Genomic DNA, 21,006 nt, shown 5'->3' on the forward strand with positions numbered 1-21,006 from the left:
AATTTTAATGGTTCCTTTCTATGTATATTACATATAAAACATACTCTAAGTATGTGTATAACAACCAGGTTTAAGTCATGATTATTATGATTAGTTAATTCATTCAACAAATATTTAATGAGCAGCTAAAAAGTACAATATGTACTATTGGGTCCAATCTTGACACATCCTTCATTCCTTGACTAATATCCAACATGCACTTGGACCACCAGCACTGGCGTGTGCTAATGGCTGAGAACAGATATTTGCTTACATTGCATTAGTCCTTAGGTGCACTAGCTAGTTATGGTTAAAATATCACCATTAACTAATGCCAAACTTAAACTCAAACAGTAATAAATATAAATAATCCAAGCCAATAAGATCACAACTTATTCAAATATAAAAATAGGCAACGGTTTATAAGAGCAACATAATTTTGAATTACATTTGAATAGAAAAACTGTTTTAAAGTTCCCTTACCTCTTGTTTGCACCCCCTTTCCGCAGGCTTCACTGGTGCCCATTATTCCCTGCCTGACGGACTCTGGCACTAAGATACAGGGGCTCCATTTCTGTGGCCTCCACCTGTGATGACAAAGAATAGCAGACTAGAAATTTCACCATGACAAACATACAAAAGAAATATCTGAAACAGGTGAATTTGAAATCCAGAAACATAAAGGTAGTAATTCAATAAAAATGGATTTGAAACCAATGTCATAAAAGGGAGCTCTGGCACACACTAGGGATGGTAACAGTCCCTCTGCCCCAGATCCATGGTTAATGCAATATTTCCACTTTTTAAAATGTGGACGTTTTGCACACAAAGTGGCCATAAATAGCATTAGAAGCATAGAACAAATCTAGAAGGCTTAGCTCTTTACGAACTAAAAATTGTTTAAAGAAAAACAGTAAAAGAAAATAAAAGAGAGAAAATCGCTATGTCCCATTGGAGCATTAGAGAATCAAGGTTTGAACACCTGAAAATTTTGGGTGCAAGCTTTCACACTTGATCTTCTGCTTCAAATTTTTCACAAGGTGTTTCCTAGAACTTTGGCGTAGCTCAAATGTCTCAGTAGGTTATAGAGTAAAAGGGAGGTGGGGGGCCATGGGGACTTACCTTATGTGATCGTTCCTCTCAGGGAAGAGGAATGGATCTGTCTCTGAAGAATTACCAATATTTCTTCTCCACAGAGGAAACAGGATCTAAGGAAACCTTCTGGCTTTCTTTTAAGGTGAACAAAACTCTACTTTTATGACCCACAGGACAGACTATGATTTAAGTCCCTAAACCTGTGTCTTCAGAATAGTCCAAAAAACCCAAACTCTAAATGTAACCATAGAGTCTCCTCTTTCACCGGGTATATTTTTACCCTTTTTCACATGGGCCAATACCTCTGAAAACAGATGCTACTTCAAAAAATGAAACAGAAACATGAAGTAAAAATATTACTGACCAGTCTTGCAAGATGAAACAATTCAGAGATCTGTTGCACATCAACGTGCATGTAATTAACGCTACTACCTTGTATACTTAAAAATGTTTAAGATGGCAATCTCTGCTCTACAGCAAAGTGACTCAGTTTTACACATGTACACATTCTGTTTTTTAATATTCTTTTCCATTATGGATTGGCAAAACATTGTAAATCAACTATACTTCAATTTAAAAAAAAGTGAATTTAGCAAAAAAAAAAGTTTCAGATGGTAAGTTTTATGTTATATGATTTTACCGCAATAAAAAAGAAGTCTCAGCAAAAGAAAAAATAATGTATATCAGAACATGGAGCAGACTTTCTTTGCTCAGGAAAAGTCACTTCAAAGGATTCTCTTAGTCATGTGAATATAGATTCATATAGCGTGTGGAGATCACTTAACATAGCCCGGCTTTAATCTCTGCACTCACCACCACCTCTCCCCCATCTAGACTAGGTGAGTCTCAGGTGTCTTGAACAATTGGAGGTAAGTGAGGCAGTGGTGGTGTTAAGGGAGAGATAACAGACCATCTTTCAGAATCAAGCAAAGTACATTAAAATATAAAAGTAAAAAGTACATATCATTGAACTCATTCAAGTGGCCTCCATAATGAGAATAACTGAAGAGCTAGGGAGAAATCAGGAAACAGGTAAATAGAAAAACCTGTCACATTTAAAGAAATCACCTATTACTTTTAAGTAGTAGAAATTTACTTTGTAGATGCATAGACGCATTAAGCATAGTTCCAAAACACAGAAACTGAAATAGTAGGGGGTTTAATTTAGCTTTTCAACTAGGACATGTCATTCACTCAGATCCCTCAAGTTCACAAAAGACTTTCTAATGTGAGATCAAGGGATTCAATCTAGCTTAGCATGCTAAATAAAAGGAAGACATGTCCAGGACTCTCTTGCTAGACTCTTAGTTTTAGAAGGATAAGCCTGGGCTCAGAGATGTTAAGTGACATGTCTGAGATCGCACTCGTCAGGGCAGGCCAGCTGTCAGTCCTAAAGCCCTCAATGCTAAGCCACAAACTCCTGCGGACACCCCACTGCCAATTCTATACAGGGGCACATCGCCCATGCTGTCTTCCCTTTTGCTTATACTGCTGGCCACTCCAAAATGTGCCTCAATTGCATATTGATTATTTTGAATTAAAGTTACTTTAAAAATGGTTAATGTAAGAAGGACACTCTGACCCTCCCTTCTGTCTCCCTGAAAGCAGGAAATAGATCTCTCCTGTGAAAGGTGCCCTCCCTACATCTGGAGGTGGAAGGACACCTTTATCACCAGAGATAGGGAATTCCGGGCTATATAAACAAACCTGTTACCATTTAAACTTACTACCCCAAGCCCAAACTCTTTCATGTCAAGATTGAGCACCCAAACCCTACGTTTCTTCGTCCTGTCAATTCTTCACAGATTTATCGTTGCTCTGTCTAAAAAGTATAAAAGTTGCCTGTTTTGGCCACTTCTAAGGTACAATTTCTATGGGACCTCCATGCATATGAATTAAAATTTGTTTCATTTTCTCCTGCTAATCTGTCTCATGTCAATTGTATTATTAGGCCAGCCACAAGAACTCAAGAAACGTAGAGGAGGAAATTTCCCCTCTCCGACACTTACTAAATTAACATGGTGGGAAATGCTCAAACTTACAGAAAAATTTCTATAGGCATTTTGATTCTGTTTTAATTTGGTAAACGTGAGAATGTCTCACCTTAATGGAATTAGAAAAAGAAGAATCAGAAGAAAATGATAAAGGTCTACATTAACTTGCCTCCCTAAGAAACCAATGAGGGGAAAGCAAAATCTAAATTGGAAACATATTGCTCAAAATTCAAGGATGTTTGACTAAAGGGCATAGACTCACACTGGCAACTTGGACACATGTTAAACAACGCATCAGGAGACATGATACAATCATCCCATCCATGTACAGTGGAACTGATTTCTGGGGAAAATGGCAGGAGGTCACTGATGGAAACTAGTTCAAACATGAGTGACTAAATTGAAGTGCAACACGAGAGTAAAGAGAGTGGACAATAGGAAGGAGAGCCCACTAACAGTTTCCAGGATTTTCTCTGATTATAATAGCACTGGGCTCATAAAATGTCTAAAAATATTTGATTTGGCTAATTTTTTCAATTGGCTACCTTCCCTGAGAGCTTTTCTTGCTGAGCTCAGAAGTCTCCATATTTATATGTGGCACAAAAGGAAGGATATTGACAGTGTTCCCACAATGGCCCTGTGGATGATGAGCAAAAACTGGTAGTCTGGGCTTGTTCCAGTGTTTTTTTTTTTGTTTTTTTTTTTGTTTTGCGGTACGCGGGCCTCTCACTGTTGTGGCCTAACCCATTGCAGAGCACAGGTTCCGGACGCGCAGGCTCAGCGGCCATGGCTCACGGGCCCAGCCGCTCCGCGGCATGTGAGATCCTCCCGGACCGGGGCACGAACCCGTGTCCCCTGCATCGGCAGGCGGACTCTCAACCACTGCGCCACCAGGGAAGCCCGCTAAAGGCATTTTTAAGTGTGCTGATAACAGCACAATTTTTAAGACCATGGTCTTGTTTTCACAAATAAGTAAAACTCAACAGTGATTGAATTTAATCCAGAAGTCCTTTAAAGAAGTGTTTCAATCCAGTGTTAAAAGAATGGAAGTTTATGACTAAACACACAAACCTCAGGTGTTGTTTTTATAAACAGTAATCACCAACTTGCCAAGGGGCACATATAGGTAACATATAAAGTTGAAAAGGTACTCATTTTCTTTCCTAAAAACAAAAATTTCTCCATAGGTTAAACTTTTTTCTAAGATTTCTTAAAATGTGTATATGACAAAAATTGCGAACCAGAACCATTTTTGAACTACAATACACAATTATTATAGAAGTACACATTTGTTCTTAGTTCTTGATTAAAGGCTTTAGGATGAGAACAATAGAATGAGGTAAGCTGTGTGTGTGTGTTTGCAAGGACCTCCTTCTGAATCTCTCTGGATCCTGATCCTGAAAATTGATTGCCTGGGTGGCGGAGCTCCAGCAGCTCACTTCCAATCAAAACATGATTGTTTCTTTTTTTCTTCCTGTTAATTAGACTTTGATATTCTTTACTTTCAAAATCTATTCCAGATAAGAGGGGAAAAACAGTGAGATATCTGAAGATAAACAATGCTATTACCTCTTTGTATTTCTCACTACATGTGTTTCATATAATAATCATATATTATATGAAAGGAAATAGGTCATGACTTATTCTAAGGTCTAATGATTATTTTAAAAGGTAATTAATTACCGATATATGGGGCACAATGACACATCTTCACACTCTCGCTCTTCAAATAAGGTATCTGGGCATTCTTGGCCTCCGTTGGCTGCTTCTTGGATGATAATCCTGTATCGAGACTGTTTTATTGTGGCATTTCCTGAAGTAAAGAAAAAATAAAATTATAGTGCCCTTCTATGTGGATGCAGAAAATAGTCCAGGGTTAGGGAGCAACTGATAAAAGACAAAAAGAAAGAGAAGAAATAAGAACCTGTGGAAAGACTACTTGGGAAACGAGAACAACAAGCAAAGACCAGGGATTAATACACAATCTTACTTCTATGAGGAAGACATGTCACACTTAATAATTGTAATTTCAAATCTATATGTTCTAATATGCGAAGACTGTTTCCCACTGTCTTAATATATTTTAAATTAATCAGAATCTATATTACGTTTGGCATAAAAGTTCTATGGCATAATCTGAGAAACTTCAGAAATGCTCTTTAATCTCAAAACAACAGCTCAGGGGGCTAATATTTTACTATTAGCGATTCACTCCCTCAGGAGGGACACTTCCTTCTTTAGGCTACTTTTTACTCTGCAAATACTCTTAATAAAATTAATACATTAGTAGCATATTTATTTATAGGTATTAGTTTATTTGATTTCTTATTCCTCATAACCTGAGATAATATGGGTATAACTGGAATTTAGAGAAGAGGCACTAAAATTATAACCAAATGAAACATAGACATATGTCTTGCTGGTGATTCTGCTGAGCTGCAGAAGTGGTAACAGGCGCCTCGATAAAAAGACAGCTGATGTTCACTTTAACAGGGGAGGGCATTCATTTCATAATCTGTAGATGCCTTCTAGTCAACAGCAACTACCAAAATCAATGATGCTGTTTAGCAGCTACTTCAATTACCGTGTGTGAGATATTGCACTTGATACGCAGATACAAATTCTTGAACTTACAGTTAAACAGAAAGAAGAGGGGGGCAGATAGATACGCAACTACTTATGAGACGTTGTAGAGTAAAAAGCTTCAGACAGTGGACACGGTCAGGAGAGTATAGAAGGAAACGTAATCATTTTTAACTCTGGAAATCTAAGGCAGCTCCTTGGGGAGGGCAGATTTTATCCTGGCACTTGAGGGCTAAGTAGAAAAAAATTTTGTTTTCAGAAAGAGAAGGACAAATACCGCATGATATCACTTTATGTGGAATATAAAATATGACACAAATGAACTTTTATGAAACAGAAACGGACTCACAGACATAGAGAACAGACTTGTGGTTACTAAGGGGGGACTGGGGGGAGGGAAGGATTGGGAGTTTGGGATTAGCAGATGTAAGCTCTTATATATAGAATGGATAAACAAGGTCCTACTGTATAGCATAGGGAACTATATTCAATATTCTGTGATAAATCATAATGGAAAAGAACATATTAAAAAAAAGAATGTGTATATATGTACAACTGAATCATGTTGCTGTATAGCAGAAATTAACACAACCATATTTCAATTAAAAAAAGAAAAAACAATTTTAAAGCCTGAAGCCATTTCAGGTCAAGGGAACAGTTTGAGAATAGGCACTAAGATAAAAGGGTGCATGGACTTTAAAGAGAAAGACACATAATTGCATTCAGGAGGAAGATGTGTGTGTGTGTGTGTGTGTGTGTGTGTGTGTGTGTGTGTGTGTGTGTGTGTGTGTAGGCCTTGTGGGCCAGTGCTTCTAGGGGCTTGGGGAGAAGCACAGAGAGGATTATAAAGCATGGAGAGAAGGGGAAGCATAGGAGAAAACTGAAAAAATTTTTAGGTTTAAGACAGATAATGGGGACTTCCCTGGTGGCACAGTGGTTAAGAATCCACCTAGGGGACACAGGTTCGATCCCTGGTCTGGGGAGATCCCACATGCCAAGCAGCAACTAAACCCACGAGCCACCAACTACTGAAGCCTGTGTGCCTAGAGCCTGTGCTCCACAACAAGAGAAGCCACCGCAATGAGAAGCCCGCGCACCACAACGAAGAGTAGCCCCTGCTTGCCACAGATAGAGAAAGCCCGCACGCAGCAACAAAGACCCAATGCAGCCAAAAATAAACAAAAATAAATTAATTTAAAAAAAAAAACGAACCTAGGAGACTTATACCAAAAAAAGAAAAAAAGACAGAAAATGGACATAACCATATAAAGAAGAAAATTTCTAGAAAGCCAGTACACTAAGCAGAGCAAAACAAAAGGACAGAAAAGGAGCTTTCATTAATATTATATATTCACATGGTTTCTAAAAAATTGTAGCACAAAAAGACTTACTATATAAGTATAGTGAGAAGCAACTGACCTAAAACCCTTTCTCTGTCCTCCTCCTCCCAGAACACTCTGAACTCTTTCTGTATTTAGTTCTTCTGTGGTTACCTCCAAATCTATAAATAATATGTTCATGTCATCGCTTCTCATTTTATTAACTTTAGACATCATCTATTGATTTTCTGCTATAACTGATGAGTATTTACTCTGCACCATCTTTCAATTTTTTATAATTGTGTCACTATTTTTATGCCTCTCCCAGTTATTTAAAGGCTTTAAATAACCTGTATTTTTTTCCATCCCATCCTCATTCCCGTCCTCCATCAGATCAGCCACCAGGGTTCTAAAGAGTCTTCCTGGGTAGACGAGCTTCCTCGTCTATTGCCACCCACTTCCTGCTAAGTTAGGTCCTGGCTTCCTGTGCTGCATCGCCAGTTTCTCTGCTCTTCACTCTGTCCACTGAACCTTTCATAAATGAGTTTAGATCTCTCACCCACTGGTGGTCCTCTCCTTCTGTTTTTGACAAGAAACTGGAGCTTTTAAAATTCATTTCTACCACTTTAAGAGATTATGAAAAGGGGAGACCAACACACTTGTATATTTCATGATCCTGAACTGAGTTAAGGAGATGCATGGGGTCTTTTCCATCTACTCCATTTTTTTGGCTCTTCTTTAACCTGCTTTGTACCGAGAGATCTGACTATAGAAGGTATGTATTAGTGGCCACCTTGTGCATTGGCTTCTGGTTGGCTTTGGCCCTAAGTGATTTAGGGCACACAGTGGAAGGAAAAAAATGTTGATAAAAGGAGGGAAAAGGGGGGAGAGAGAGAGAGAGAGAGAGAGAGAGAGAGAGAGAGAGAGAGGGAGGGAGGGAGGGAGGGAGGGAGGGAGGGAGAGAGAGAGGGATCAGGGTATTTATTCCTCCAGATTTCATCCTCTGAATCAACTCACAAAGCCACAGTTCCTACGGAGTGGTGCTCTCCTGCAGCTACTTTCTCTGAGTTCTTCTAACTGCTCCTACCCATATCAACTTTCAGGCTCCCAACTTTCCCTAGCCAGGTACTGTCAGTTTACATTAACCCTGTCCACTCCTTTGTAAACAGTTCCTTCATTGAATTTTCCCCAGTTACCCCATATGAGTGGGCCACTTATTTCCTACCAGGACATGCTTATAAAATCAAAGGAAAGTTGCTACTATTTGACAGAGAGGAATGGTATAAGTGGCCCCTTTATAATGTAGTTAAAGCTCAGTGAGGAGTATGGGAAAAGAAGCTTAAGAAGAAAAAAAAGTGTAATTAAAACAGTTCTGTATAATAATATATTAATACAATCTATCTCCATTTGGGTGGGGACAATCCAGATAAATAATTGTGCCTTTAGGAAAAAGAAAAAGTCTCTTCCATCACTGTCAATTCATTCCAATTACACTGTACTTACTCTGATAATTATCGTTTACCTTTAGGATGCACACATGAATATGTGTGTAAGTGTGTGTTTTGTCCAAGTGTTATCTTAGGAGACCGGAAATAAAGATCGAAGACAATAGGAAAAATTAAAGGGTTCACTTTACGCCACATTGAGAGAGAGCATGGATCAATGCCTCTCCCTTCATAGGGCATGCACAAGCGTGCACACACACACACCACACACAGTGAACACTCACACATAGAGGTATTCTACTTTATGGTGTAATCCCAGATCAAATAATTTGCAGTTTGGGAAAAAGAGCTGCATTGATTATCATGCCCTGTAGATGTTCAGGTGAAGGCTGAGAAGGGTGGTTTCTATGTGCAAAACAAACTTTTAGAATTGAGTTCAGGTTTTTTAAAGAGAAAACTAACTGGCACTGTACAGAAATTAAGAAATATTTATATGTCTTTGAAGAGAGAGAGAACCAAGGGAGGATCCTGATGAAGGGAAACGCCACCAGGATCTGGGAGACACCTGTTAAGAGTTTCTAAGTGAACATGTGTGTTTCTTTTGCCTTCAACATTGGAATGGTCACATTCAGCATTCAGTTTTTTGGTTGGTTGTTTGTTTTTAACATCTTTATTGGAGTATAATTGCTTCACAATGCTATGGTAGTTTCTGCTTTATAACAAACTGAATCAGTCATACATATACATATGTTCCCATAACTCTTCCCTCTTGCATCTCCCTCTCTCCCACCCTCCCTATCCCACCCCTCTAGATGGTCACAAAGCACCGAACTGATCTCCCTGTGCTATGCAGCTGCTTCCCACTAGCAATCTATTTTACGTTTGGTAGTGTATATATGCCCATGCCACTCTCTCACTTTGTCACAGCTTACCCTTCCCCCTCTCCATATCCTCAAGTCCATTCTCTAGTAGGTCTGTGTCTTTATTCCCATCTTACCCCTAGGTTCTTCATTACCATTTTTTTTTCTTAGATTCCATATATATGTGTTAGCATACGGTATTTGTTTTTCTCTTTCCGACTAATTTCACTCTGTATGACAGACTCTAGGTCCATCCACATCACTACAAATAACTCAGTTTCGTTTCTTTTTATGGCTGAGTAATATTCCATTGTATATATGTATCACATATTCTTTATCCATTCATCTGTCGATGAACACTTAGTATGCTTCCATGTCCTGGCTATTGTAAACAGAGTTGCAATGAACATTGTGGTACATGACTCTTTTTGAATTATTGTTTTCTCAGTGTATACGCCCAGTAGTGGGATTGCTGGGTCGCATGGCAGGTCTATGTGTAGTTTCTTAAGGAACCTCCATACTGTTCTCCATAGTGGCTGTATCAATTTACATTCTCACCAACAGTGCAAGAGGGTTCCCATTTCTCCACACCCTCTCCAGCATTTATTGTTTCTAGAATTTCTTTTTTTTTTTTGCGGAACGCGGGCCTCTGACTGTTGTGGCCTCCCCTGTTGCGGAGCACAGGCTCCGGAGGCGCAGGCTCAGCGGCCATGGCTCACGGGCCTAGCTGCTCCGTGGCATATGGGGTCTTCCCGGACCAGGGCACGAACCTGTGTCCCCTGCATCAGCAAGCAGGCTCTCAACCACTGCGCCACCAGGGAAGCCCCTGTTTCTAGATTTTTTGATGATGGTCATTCTGACTGGTGTGAGATGATATCACATTGTAGTTTTGATTTGCATTTCTCTAATGATTAATGATGTTGAGCATTCTTTCTTGTCTTTCTTGGCAATCTGTATATCTTCTTTGGAGAAATGTCTATTTAGGTCTTCTGCCCATTTTTGGATTGGGTTGTTTGTTGTTTTGGTTATTGAGATGCTTGTAAATTTTGGACATTAATCCTTTGTCAGTTGCTTCATTTGCAAATATTTTCTCCCATGCTGAGGGTTGTCTTTTGCTCTTGTTTATGGTTTCCTTTGCTGTGCAAAAGCTTTGACGTTTCATTAGGTCCCATTTGTTTAGTTTTGTTTTTATTTCCATTTCTCTAGGAGGTGGGTCAAAAAGGATCTTACTGTGATTTATGTCATAGAGTGTTCTGCCTATGTTTTCCTCTAAGAGTTTGATAATGTCTGGCCTTACATTTAGGTCTTTAATCCATTTTGAGTTTATTTTTGTGTATGGTGTTAGGGAGTGTTCCAATTTCATACTTTTACATGTACCTGTCCAGTTTTCCCAGCACCACTTATTGAAGAGGCTGTCTTTTCTCCACTGTATATTTTTCCTCCTTTATCAAAGATAAGGTGACCATATGTGCGTGGGTTGATCTCTGGGCTTTTTATCCTGTTCCATTGATCTGTCTTTCTGTTTTTGTGCCAGTACCATACTGTCTTGATTACTGTAGCTTTGTAGTATAGTCGGAAGTCAGGAAGCCTCATTCCTCCAGCTCCATTTTTCATTCTCAAGATTGATTTGGCTATTCGGGGTCTTTTGTGTTTCCATACAAATTGTGAAATTTTTTGTTCCAGTTCTGTGAAAAATGCCAGTGGCAGTTTGATAGGGATTGCATTGAATCTGTAGATTGCTTTGGGTAATAGAGTCATTTTCACAATGTTGATTTTTCCAATCCAAGAACATGGTATAACTCTCCATCTATTTGTGTCATCTTTAATTTCTTTCATCAGTGTCTTATAATTTTCTGCATACAGGTCTTTTGTCTCCTTAGGTAGGTTTATTCCTAGATATTATATTCTTTTTGTTGCAATGGTAAATGGGAGTGTTTTCTTAATGTCACTTTCAGATTTTTCATCATTAGTGTATAGGAATACCAGAAATTTCTGTGCATTGGTTTTCTATCCTGCTACTTTACCAAATTCATAGCTCTCGTAGTTTTCTAGTAGCATCTTTAGGATTCTCTATGTATAGTATGTCATCTGCAAAGAGTGACAGCTTCACTTCTTCTTTTCCAATTTGGATTCCTTTCATTTCCTTTTCTTCTCTGATTGCTGTGGCAAAAAATTCCAAAACTATGTTGAATAAGAGTGGTGAGAGTGGGCAACCTTGTCTTGTTCCTGATCTTAGTGGAAATGCTTTCAGTTTTTCACCATTGCGGATGATGTTGGCTGTGGGTTTGTTACATATGGCCTTTATTATGTTGAGGAAAGTTCCCTCTATGCCTACTTTCTGCAGGGTTTTTATCATAAATGGGTGTTGAATTTTGTCGAAAGCTTTCTCTGCATCTATGGAGATGATCATATGGTTTTTCTCCTTCAGCTTGTTAATATGGTGTATCACGTTGATTGATTTGCGTATATTGAAGAATCTTTGCATTCCTGGAACAAACCCCACTTGATCATGGTGTATGATCCTTTTTATGTGCTGTTGGATTCTGTTTGCTAGTATTTTGTTGAGGATTTTTGCATCTATGTTCATCAGTGATATTGGCCTGTAGTTTTCTTTCTTTGTGACATCTTTGTCTGGTTTTGGTATCAGGGTGAAGGTGGCCTCATAGAATGAGTTTGGGAGTGTTCCTCCGTCTGCTATATTTTGGAAGGGTTTGAGAAGGATAGGTGTTAGCTCTTCTCTAAATGTTTGATAGAATTCGCCTGTGAAGCCATCTGGGCCTGGGCTTTTGTTTGTTGGAACATTTTTAATCACCGTTTCAATTTCAGTGCTTAATTGGTCTGTTCATATTTTCTATTTCTTCCTGGTTCAGTCTCAGCAGATTGTGCATTTCTAACAATTTGTCCATTTCTTCCAAGTTGTCCATTTTATTGGCATAGAGTTGCTTGTATTAATCTCTTATGATCCTTTGTATTTCTGCAGTGTCAGTTGTTACTTCTCCTTTTTCATTTCAATTCTATTGATTTGAGTCTTCTCCCTTTTCTTCTTGATAAGTCTGGCTAATGGTTTATCAATTTTGTTTATCTTCTCAAAGAACCAGCTTTTAGTTTTATTGATCTTAGCTATCGTTTCCTTCATTTCTTTTTCATTTATTTCTGATCTGATCTTTATGGTTTCTTTCCTTCTACTAACTTTGGGGTTTTTTCCTTCTTCTTTCTCTGATTGCTGTAGGAGCAAGGTTAGGTTATTTGAGATGTTTCCTGTTTCTTGTGGTGGGATTGTATTGCTATAAACTTCCCTCTTAGAACTGCTTTTGCTGTATCCCATATGTTTTGGGTCGTCGTGTCTCCATTGTCATATGTTTCTAGGTATTTTTTGATCCCTCTTTGATTTCTTCAGTGATCTCTTGGTTATTAAGTAGTGTATTGTTTAGCCTCCATGTGTTTTTATTTTTTACAGATCTCTTCCTGTAATTGATATCTAGTCTAATAGCGTTGTGGTCGGAAAAGATACTTGATACGATTTCAATTTTCTTAAATTTACCAAGGTTTCATTTGTGACCCAAGATATCTATCCTGGAGAATGTTCCATGAGCACTTGAGAAAAATGTGTATTCTGTTGTTTTTGGATGGACTGTCCTGTAAATATCAATTAAGTCCATCTTGTTTAATGTATCATTTAAAGCTTGTTTCTCCTTATTAATTTTCATTTTGGATGATCTGTCCATTGGTGAAAGTGGGGTGTTAAAGTCCCCTACTGTGATTCTATTACTGTCGATTTCCCCTTTTATGGCTGTTAGTATTTGCCTTATGTATTGAGGTGCTCTTATGTCGGGTGTGTAAATATTTACAATTGTTATATCTTCTTCTTGGATCGATTTCTTGATCATTATGTAGTGTCCTTCTTTGTCTCTTCTAATAGTCTTTACTTTAAAGTCTATTTTGTCTGATATGAGAATTGCTACTCCAGCTTTCTTTTGATTTCCATTTGCATGAAATATCTTTTTCCATCCTCTCACTTTCAGTCTGTATGTGTCTCTAGGTCTGATGTGGGTCTCCTGTAGACAGCATATATACGGGTCTTGTTTTTGTATCCATTCAGCCAGTCTGTGTCTTTTGGTGGGAGCATTTAATCCATTTACATTTAAGGTAATTATCGATATGTATGTACCTATTCCTATTTTCTTAATTGTTTTGGGTTCGTTATTGTAGGTCTTTTCCTTCTCTTGTGTTTTTTGCCTAGAGAAGTTCCTCTAGCATTTGTTGTAAAGCTGGTTTGGTGGTGCTGAACTCTCTCAGCTTTTGCTTGTCTGTAAAGGTTTTAATTTCTCCATCAAATCTGAATGAGATCCTTGCTGGGTAGATTAATCTTGGTTGTAGGTTTTTCTCCTTCATTATTTTAAATATGTCCTGCCACTCCCTTCTGGCTTGAAGAGTTTCTCCTGAAAGGTCAGCTGTTAACCTTATGGGGATTCACTTGTGTGTTATTTTTCCCTTGCTGCTTTTAATATGTTTTCTTTGTATTTAATTTTTGATACTTTGATTATTATGTGTCTTGGCATGTTTCTCCTTGGATTTATGCTGTATGGGACTCTCTGTGCTTCCTGGACTTGATTAACTATTTCCTTACCCATATTAGGGAAGTTTTCAACTATAATCTCTTCAAATTTTTTCTCAGTCCCTTTCTTTTTCTATTCTTCTTCTGGAACCCCTATAATTCGAATGTTGGTGCATTTAATCTTGTCCCAGAGGTCTCTGAGACTGTCCTCAGTTCTTTTCATTCTTTTTTCTTTATTCTGCTCTGCAGTAATTATTTCCACTATTTTATCTTCCAGGTCACTTATCCGTTCTTCTGCCTCACTTATTCTGCTATTGACCCCTTCTCGAGGATTTTTAATTTCATTTATTGTGTTGTTCATCATTGCTTGTTTCCTCTTTAGTTCTCCTAGGTCCTTGTTAAGTGTTTCTTGCATTTTCTCTATACTATTTCCAAGATTTTGGATCATCTTTACTATCATTATTCTGAATTCTTTTTCAGGTAGACTGCTTATTTCCTCTTCATTTGTTAGGTCTGGTGGGTTTTTACCTTGGTCCTTCATCTGCTGTGTGTTTTTCTGTCTTTTCATTTTGCTTATCTTACTGTGTTTGGGGTCTCCTTTTTGAAGGCTACAGGTTCGTAGTTCCCATTGTGTTTGGTGTCTGTCCCCAGTGGCTAAGGTTGGTTCAGTGGGTTGTGTAGGCTTACTGGTGGAGGGGACTAGTGCCTGTGTTCTGGTGGATGAGGCTGGATCTTGTCTTTCTGGTGGGCAGGTCCACGTCTGGTGGTGTGTTTTGGGGTGTCTGTGGCCTTAGTATGAAATTAGGCAGCCTCTTTGCTAAGAGTGGAGTTGTGTTCCTGTCTTGCTAGTTGTTTGGCATAGGGTGTCCAGCACTGTAGCTTGCTGGTCGTTGAGTGAAGCTGGGTGCTGGTGTTGAGATGGAGATTTTCACCGTTTGATATTACGTGGAGCTGGGAGCTCTCTTGTGGACCAGTGTCCTGAACTTGGCTCTCCCACCTCAGAGGCACAGCAGTGACTCCTGGCTGGAGCACCAGGAGCCTTTCATCCACACCGCTCATAATAAAAGGGAGAAAAATAGAAAGAAAGAGGATAAAATAAAATGAAATAAAGTCATTAAAATAAAAAATAATTATTAAGAAAAATGTTTTAAAAAGTAAAAAAACAAACAATAAAAACGGACAGACTAACCCCTAGGACAAATGGTGGAAGCAAAGCTATACAGACAAAATCTCACACAGAAGCATACACATCCACACTCATAAAAAGAGAAAAAGGGGAAAAAATAATATGTCTTTGCTCCCAAAGTCCACCTCCTCAATTTGGCATGATTCGTTGTCTATTCAGGTATTCCACAGATGCAGGTACATCAAGTTGATTGTGGAGCTTTAATCCGCTGCTTCTGAGGCTGCTGGGAGAGATTTCCCTTTCTCTTTGTTCTCACAGCTCCCGGGGCTCAGCTTTGGATTTGGCCCCGCCTCTGCGTGTAGGTCCCCTGAGGGTGTCTGTTCTTTGCTCAGACAGGACACGGTTAAAGGAGCTGCTGATTCGGGGGCTCTGGCTCACTCAGGCGGGGGAGGCGGGGCACGGGGGGGTAGGGAGGGGCATGGAGTGCGGGGCGGGCCTACAGCGGCAGAGGCCGGCGTGACGTTGCACGAGCCTCAGGCGCGCCGTGTGTTCTCCCGGAGAAGCTGACCCTGGCAGTGGAGGGCTGCACAGGCTCCCCGGAAGGGGGGTGTGGATAGTGACCTGTGCTCGCACACAGAATTCTTGGTGGCGGCAGCAGCAGCCGTAGCGTCTCATGCCGGTCTCTGGGGTCTGCGCTGATAGCCGCGGCTCACGCCCATCTCTGGAGCTCCTTTAAGCAGCGCTCTTAATCCCCTCTCCTCATGCACCAGGCAACGAAGAGGGAAGAAAAAGTCTCTTGCCTCTTCGGCAGGACCAGACTTTTCCCGGACTCCCTCCCGGCTAGCCGTGGCGCACTAACCCCTTGCAGGCTGTGTTCATGCCGCCAACCCCAGTCCTCTCCCGGCGCTCCGACCGAAACTGAAACCCGAGCCTCAGCTCCCAGCCCCCGCCCGCCCCGGCGGGTGAGCAGACAAGCCTCTCGGCCTGGTGAGTGCCGGTCGGCCCTGAGCCTCTGTGCGGGAATCTCTCCGCTCTGCCCTCCGCACCCCTGTTGCTGTGCTCTCCTCCGTGGTTCTGAAGCTCCCCACTCCGCCACCCGCAGTCTCCGCCCGCGAAGGGGCTTCTAGTGTGTGGACACCTTTCCTCCTTCACAGCTCCCTCCCAGAGGTGCAGGTCCCGTCCCTATTCTTTTGTCTCTGTTTATTCTTTTTTCTTTTGCCCTACCCAGTTACGTGGGGGGGTTTCTTGCCTTTTGGGAGGTCTGAGGTCTTCTGCCAGCGTTCAGTGGGTGTTCTGTAGGAGTTGTTCCACGTGTAGATGTATTTCTGATGTATCTGTGGGGAGGAATGTGATCTCCGCGTCTTACTCTTCCGCCATCTTTCAAATCTCCCAGAATTCAGTTTTAAAGGGATTTTCCCCCTCCCTATGATGTAAAGTGCCTCAAATTATGACCAAACCTATAGCAGAGTTGGTTACGCAGAACAGACATGGTTTAGCAGGTGTAATAGGAAACTCAAGGGCACGCATCCTCTACATTTGGGATGAAGTAGCCAATATAGTCTTCTCACATTGTATTGTTGTTTTAATTTTTTGGCTGCACTGCATGGCATGTGGCATCATAGTTCCCCGACCAGGGATCGAACCCATGCCCCCCGAATTGGAAGTGTGCATTCTTAACCACTAGGGAAGTCCACTAGGACCGCCAGGGAAGTCCCTTCACACACCTGTATTTTGAAGCCAGCACGAGGGCAGCAGTTTTGTATCAAAGTAGGACAATCATTCCAGAAATCTGAGAATTAGCAAGAAAGGAAGTGGATGCCCCTGATAGCACCCAACATCATGGTTTGAAGCAGACAAGAGAGGATGAGCAAAAGGCCCAGTAAAAGCTCTCAGGAAGTGATGTCAATGTCTCCCTTTCCTTTGAATACACAAGAAGAAAATGATTTCTGGGAAGTAATAGAGAGAGGCAAAGACCGTGGCTTTGCAGGTGGAAAACATTTGTATTACATATGTATCTAAAAAGTACTAGAAATTTCCTGGGATTATCACCTTAATCTATATCAGATCCACTTCTAGGCATTTTGCATATACTCTCTCATTTTATTATTACAACACTTTATGAGGTTGGTATTATTACTATTGTTGTTTTTATTATTATCATTATTATTGTCACGATACCCATTTTGCAGCTATGAAAATAGAGGGTAGAAGAGGTAAATAATTTCCACAAAATCACCTACCTAGGATTAAAGTCTCAGCTAAATAGACATCAAAACCCATGATTATTTTTATAGAAGACTTTATAGTAAGATGAAGAGAAATAAAAGGGCATTCCAAGTCGTAGTTCGCACTGCAGGTTCTTTGTTATTCCCAAGGGATAACTTTTCTTTCTAATCGATTCTTCAACAGTACCCTGTTGGCAGAAGGCTTCAAGTATCAATAAAAGCAATGTTTGTAGGGCTTTGTGAGTGATGCTTTCAACCTCATTATGAAAAGTAACAATAAATTGAAGTGCCTGTTCCCAAACATAAACAGCCGCTCAAGCATGATTATGTCTAATAAACCACTAGTCTACATTCAATTTTAATTTATGCATATTTATCATTAATAAGTCATCAGGCATAATTAAACTGAAGTTATTAATTATAGTCAAACGAAGTTAACATTTAGAAAAGATGGCAACTTAAAGATCAAGAGCCATATTTCAGAAAGGGAATATATAAGTGGGCTACAAGCGTTGAGGGATATTTATAGATTCTCTGTGAAGTCTTTCCCAGAAAGATGGTAGCCTAGGTGGAGGAAACGGTGCATAAAGAGTACCTCTGGGTATTCACAGCCAGGTAAGCTGGAACACATTACACTGAATTGAAGAGTCATGGGTGTTGAGCCCTGATACCAGGGTTATTCAGTCAATGACTTGAAGTAAAGAACTGGACCTCTAAATTTCCAGTTGATTTGAAATGTGAGAGCAGGGAGCAAGTAGAGCCTGGCAGAGCACAGTGAGTATAAGCACTGTCTGACAGGAGTTGGAGATTCTCCTAAAGGCAAGAGGATGTGCAAAGTAGATACAGGATGGATAGGTAACAGCAATGCACAGAAGTCATTCCAACACCCATCTGCGGAATTCTCATGGTACGTTTATAAAAAATGACCTCTCTGGCTTTCCCTTGTTTCTCAGTTGTCTCAATTACTAATAGGTCTAATTACAATTGTCTCTAATTACTAATAGGATTTCAGTAACCCACTCTGCTTCTAGGCGCCAATATCCTTCCAGGCTTATCGCCTTGTAACTCTTGATTCCCACCTGACACCCTTTTCTCCTCCCCACTTACACGTCCTGTTCACCATTAAACAAACAAAACCAAAATTCTATTGATCATTCCTCTCTAATCAATCGATCTGGAAGCAAAAGGATGGCACCAGTGATATTTTAAGATCCATATCATATAAACAACCACACATTAAATACGTCCTGGGGTGGAGTTACAACTCTAGTGCCTATTAGATTTCAGACAGTTCCTTTAAACACGCTAAGCCTCAGCTTCCTTGGCTATAAAACAGGCCAAAGATAAGTTTTTATTTCATGTGATTTCTTTGAGGATTAAATGAGATACTGCATGTAAAGCATGTCCACGCTGTGTGGTACAGGGAGTCTTTCCCAGCATAGTAAAAGTTCATGAGAGAAGGTGAGAAGAAAGCTTTTGAAAAATAGTAGGAGAAAAGCTTCAATAGTTGAGGCTGTTTCTAATTAAAAGAAAGATGTGAAAAAATGGTCTTCTATTCAGTTCTGGGTCGCATTCATGTTCTGAGCATCTAAAGGTAGACCACGAGTGGCTTGAAATCCTTCCACGTTTCTGGTAAATTAAACTCCAACTGCAAGGCAGTTAGCACCAGCCATCTTCTGATAACACTGGAGAGGGATGAGTAGGGTGATCAAACATCCTGGTTGCTCAGGGTAATCCTAGTTAATGCCTGTTATCCTGACTTAAATATCAATCCTGACTTAAATATCAATTTTGCTTCTCACTGCATTTCAAATGTGTGGAAAAAGCAGACTGCACTGCTGTTCTTATCAATTCAATCTGATCACTGGACCTTATTGCTTCTTGCCACAGAATTCTGCTTGAGACAGCAGGTCATGCAGCCCAAGAAAACTGTTTTGTGCCCCAAACACACTTGCTTATGAATCATTAAATTAAAAATTAAAGGGAAAGTAGAGTATAAGGCTTACCTCAAAATCATCGACTAGAGCTACGATATGTGTTGTTATGATAGAAACATCACACAGAGATGCTATGTAACTAAAGAGAACTGGCATTGAATCAAACTGTGCAAGAATATGAGGAGAAAACAAGTTTCACTTGGCAAAAATTCCAAATGGTCATTAAGAAGTCTGTTTCCAAGTCGATTCTACAGACAAACAGAGATTAAAGTAGGATGTTAGGCAGCCCGAGTTTCTTGAACCTCAAATCCCCTAAAAAGTAGATTCTATCTACTGATTCATCATACACAAGAGAATATCCCTTTCTAGCTTATTCACAACCATTTTTGAGATTCAGAGCTCATTTCCTTTTTAGAAAAAGTACCAAACCAGGATTCACCAACCCAACTGTCTCCCACTTAAATTTGGAGAAATACTGTGACATCTGAGTTCTCAGAAGGAAACACTTACCACATACAGTGTTGTCATCATACCTGATAAATATTTATCAGGTATCTGCTATATATGGAGGAGACACATGTCGGTGCTGTGTGTTATACTGAAGTATACATACATGCATTATTAAATCTCCCCAGGGGAAGCCTCCTGCACTGTTGGTGAGAATGTAAACTTATACAGCCACTATGGAGAACAGTATGGAGGTTCCTTTAAAAACTAAAAATAGAACTACCATAAGACCCAGCAATCCCACTACTGGGCATATAGCCAGAGAAAACCATAATTCAAAAGGTCATGTACCACAATGATCACTGCAGCATTATTTACAATAGCCAGGACATGGAAGCAACCTAAGTGCCCATCTACAGATGAATGGATAAAGAAGATGTGGCACATATATACAATGGAATATTACTCAGCCATAAAAAGAAATGAAATTGAGTTATTTGTAGTGAGGTGGATGGACCTAGAGTCTGTCATACAGAGTGAAGTAAGTCAGAAAGAGAAAAACAAATACCGTATGCTAACGCACATATATGGAAACTAAAAAAGAGGTACTGATGAACCTAGTGGCAGGGTAGGAATAAGACACAGATGTAGAGAACCAACTTGAGGACACAGGGGGTAAGTGGGAGCTGGATGAAGTGAGAGAGTAGCACTGACATATATACACTACCAAATGTAAAATCGATGGCTAGTGGGAAGCGGCCGCACAGCACAGGGAGATCAACCCGATATTTTGTGACAACCTAGAAGGATGGGATAGGGAGGGGGGGAGGGGGGGAGGGAGGCTCAAGAGGGAAGGGATATGGGGATATATGTATACATATAGCTGATTCACTTTATTGTACAGCAGAAACGAACACAATATTATAAAGCAATTATACTGCAATAGAGATGTGGAAAAAAAAATCTCCCCAGTGAAGCAGAAGTGAAACATGATGGATGGATAATAATGTAGAAGTTCTCTATAGTTTTATAAGCATTCAGAAATGATAGTATAAACGTTGTATTTACTATCCAAAGGCCATTAATCTGGTATGTTCTCTCTTTGCTCAAGGAGGAATGGAGGGCTGAAGTGGTGAAAATGCAATGCCCTAGAAGAACTATGAATAGGAAGTTTTCATCTACGTCCTTCCTATCCATCTTGGTCTTCTATATATAGAGCAAATACATCAAGAGCAGCCTCCTCCCCCAGAATTCCCTCCCAGCTGAGACCTCCAAATACTTCAAAATGAACACTGAGCCTGTCTATATATGGATGAAATTAAACAAAATCGCAAAGCTTTTCTGTTAAACTTCCCAGGAATGTTAAAAAGAAAAAAAAAGGTTCCAGGATACTCATATACGTCTTTCATTTTGAAATGTTGCCTGAAAAAATGTATTCTAT

General features: G+C 39.9%; 1 protein-coding gene across 2 annotated transcripts in view; it reads right to left on the reverse strand.

Moving 5' to 3' along the window:
* The window catches only part of THSD7B (thrombospondin type 1 domain containing 7B), a 1,218,744-nt gene that overhangs the window by 360,801 nt on the left and 836,937 nt on the right, over positions 1-21,006 (reverse strand). For both annotated transcript variants that reach the window (XM_030883051.2, XM_060302483.1), the window contains 2 exons: positions 4,752-4,881; positions 463-566 (listed from right to left, as the gene is read on the reverse strand). In XM_030883051.2, the coding sequence (XP_030738911.2) occupies positions 463-566; positions 4,752-4,881 (234 nt within the window). The remainder of the gene's footprint in view (positions 1-462; positions 567-4,751; positions 4,882-21,006) is intronic.

This window comes from Globicephala melas, chromosome 7, assembly GCF_963455315.2.
Source record: "Globicephala melas chromosome 7, mGloMel1.2, whole genome shotgun sequence".
NCBI lineage: Eukaryota > Metazoa > Chordata > Mammalia > Artiodactyla > Delphinidae > Globicephala > Globicephala melas.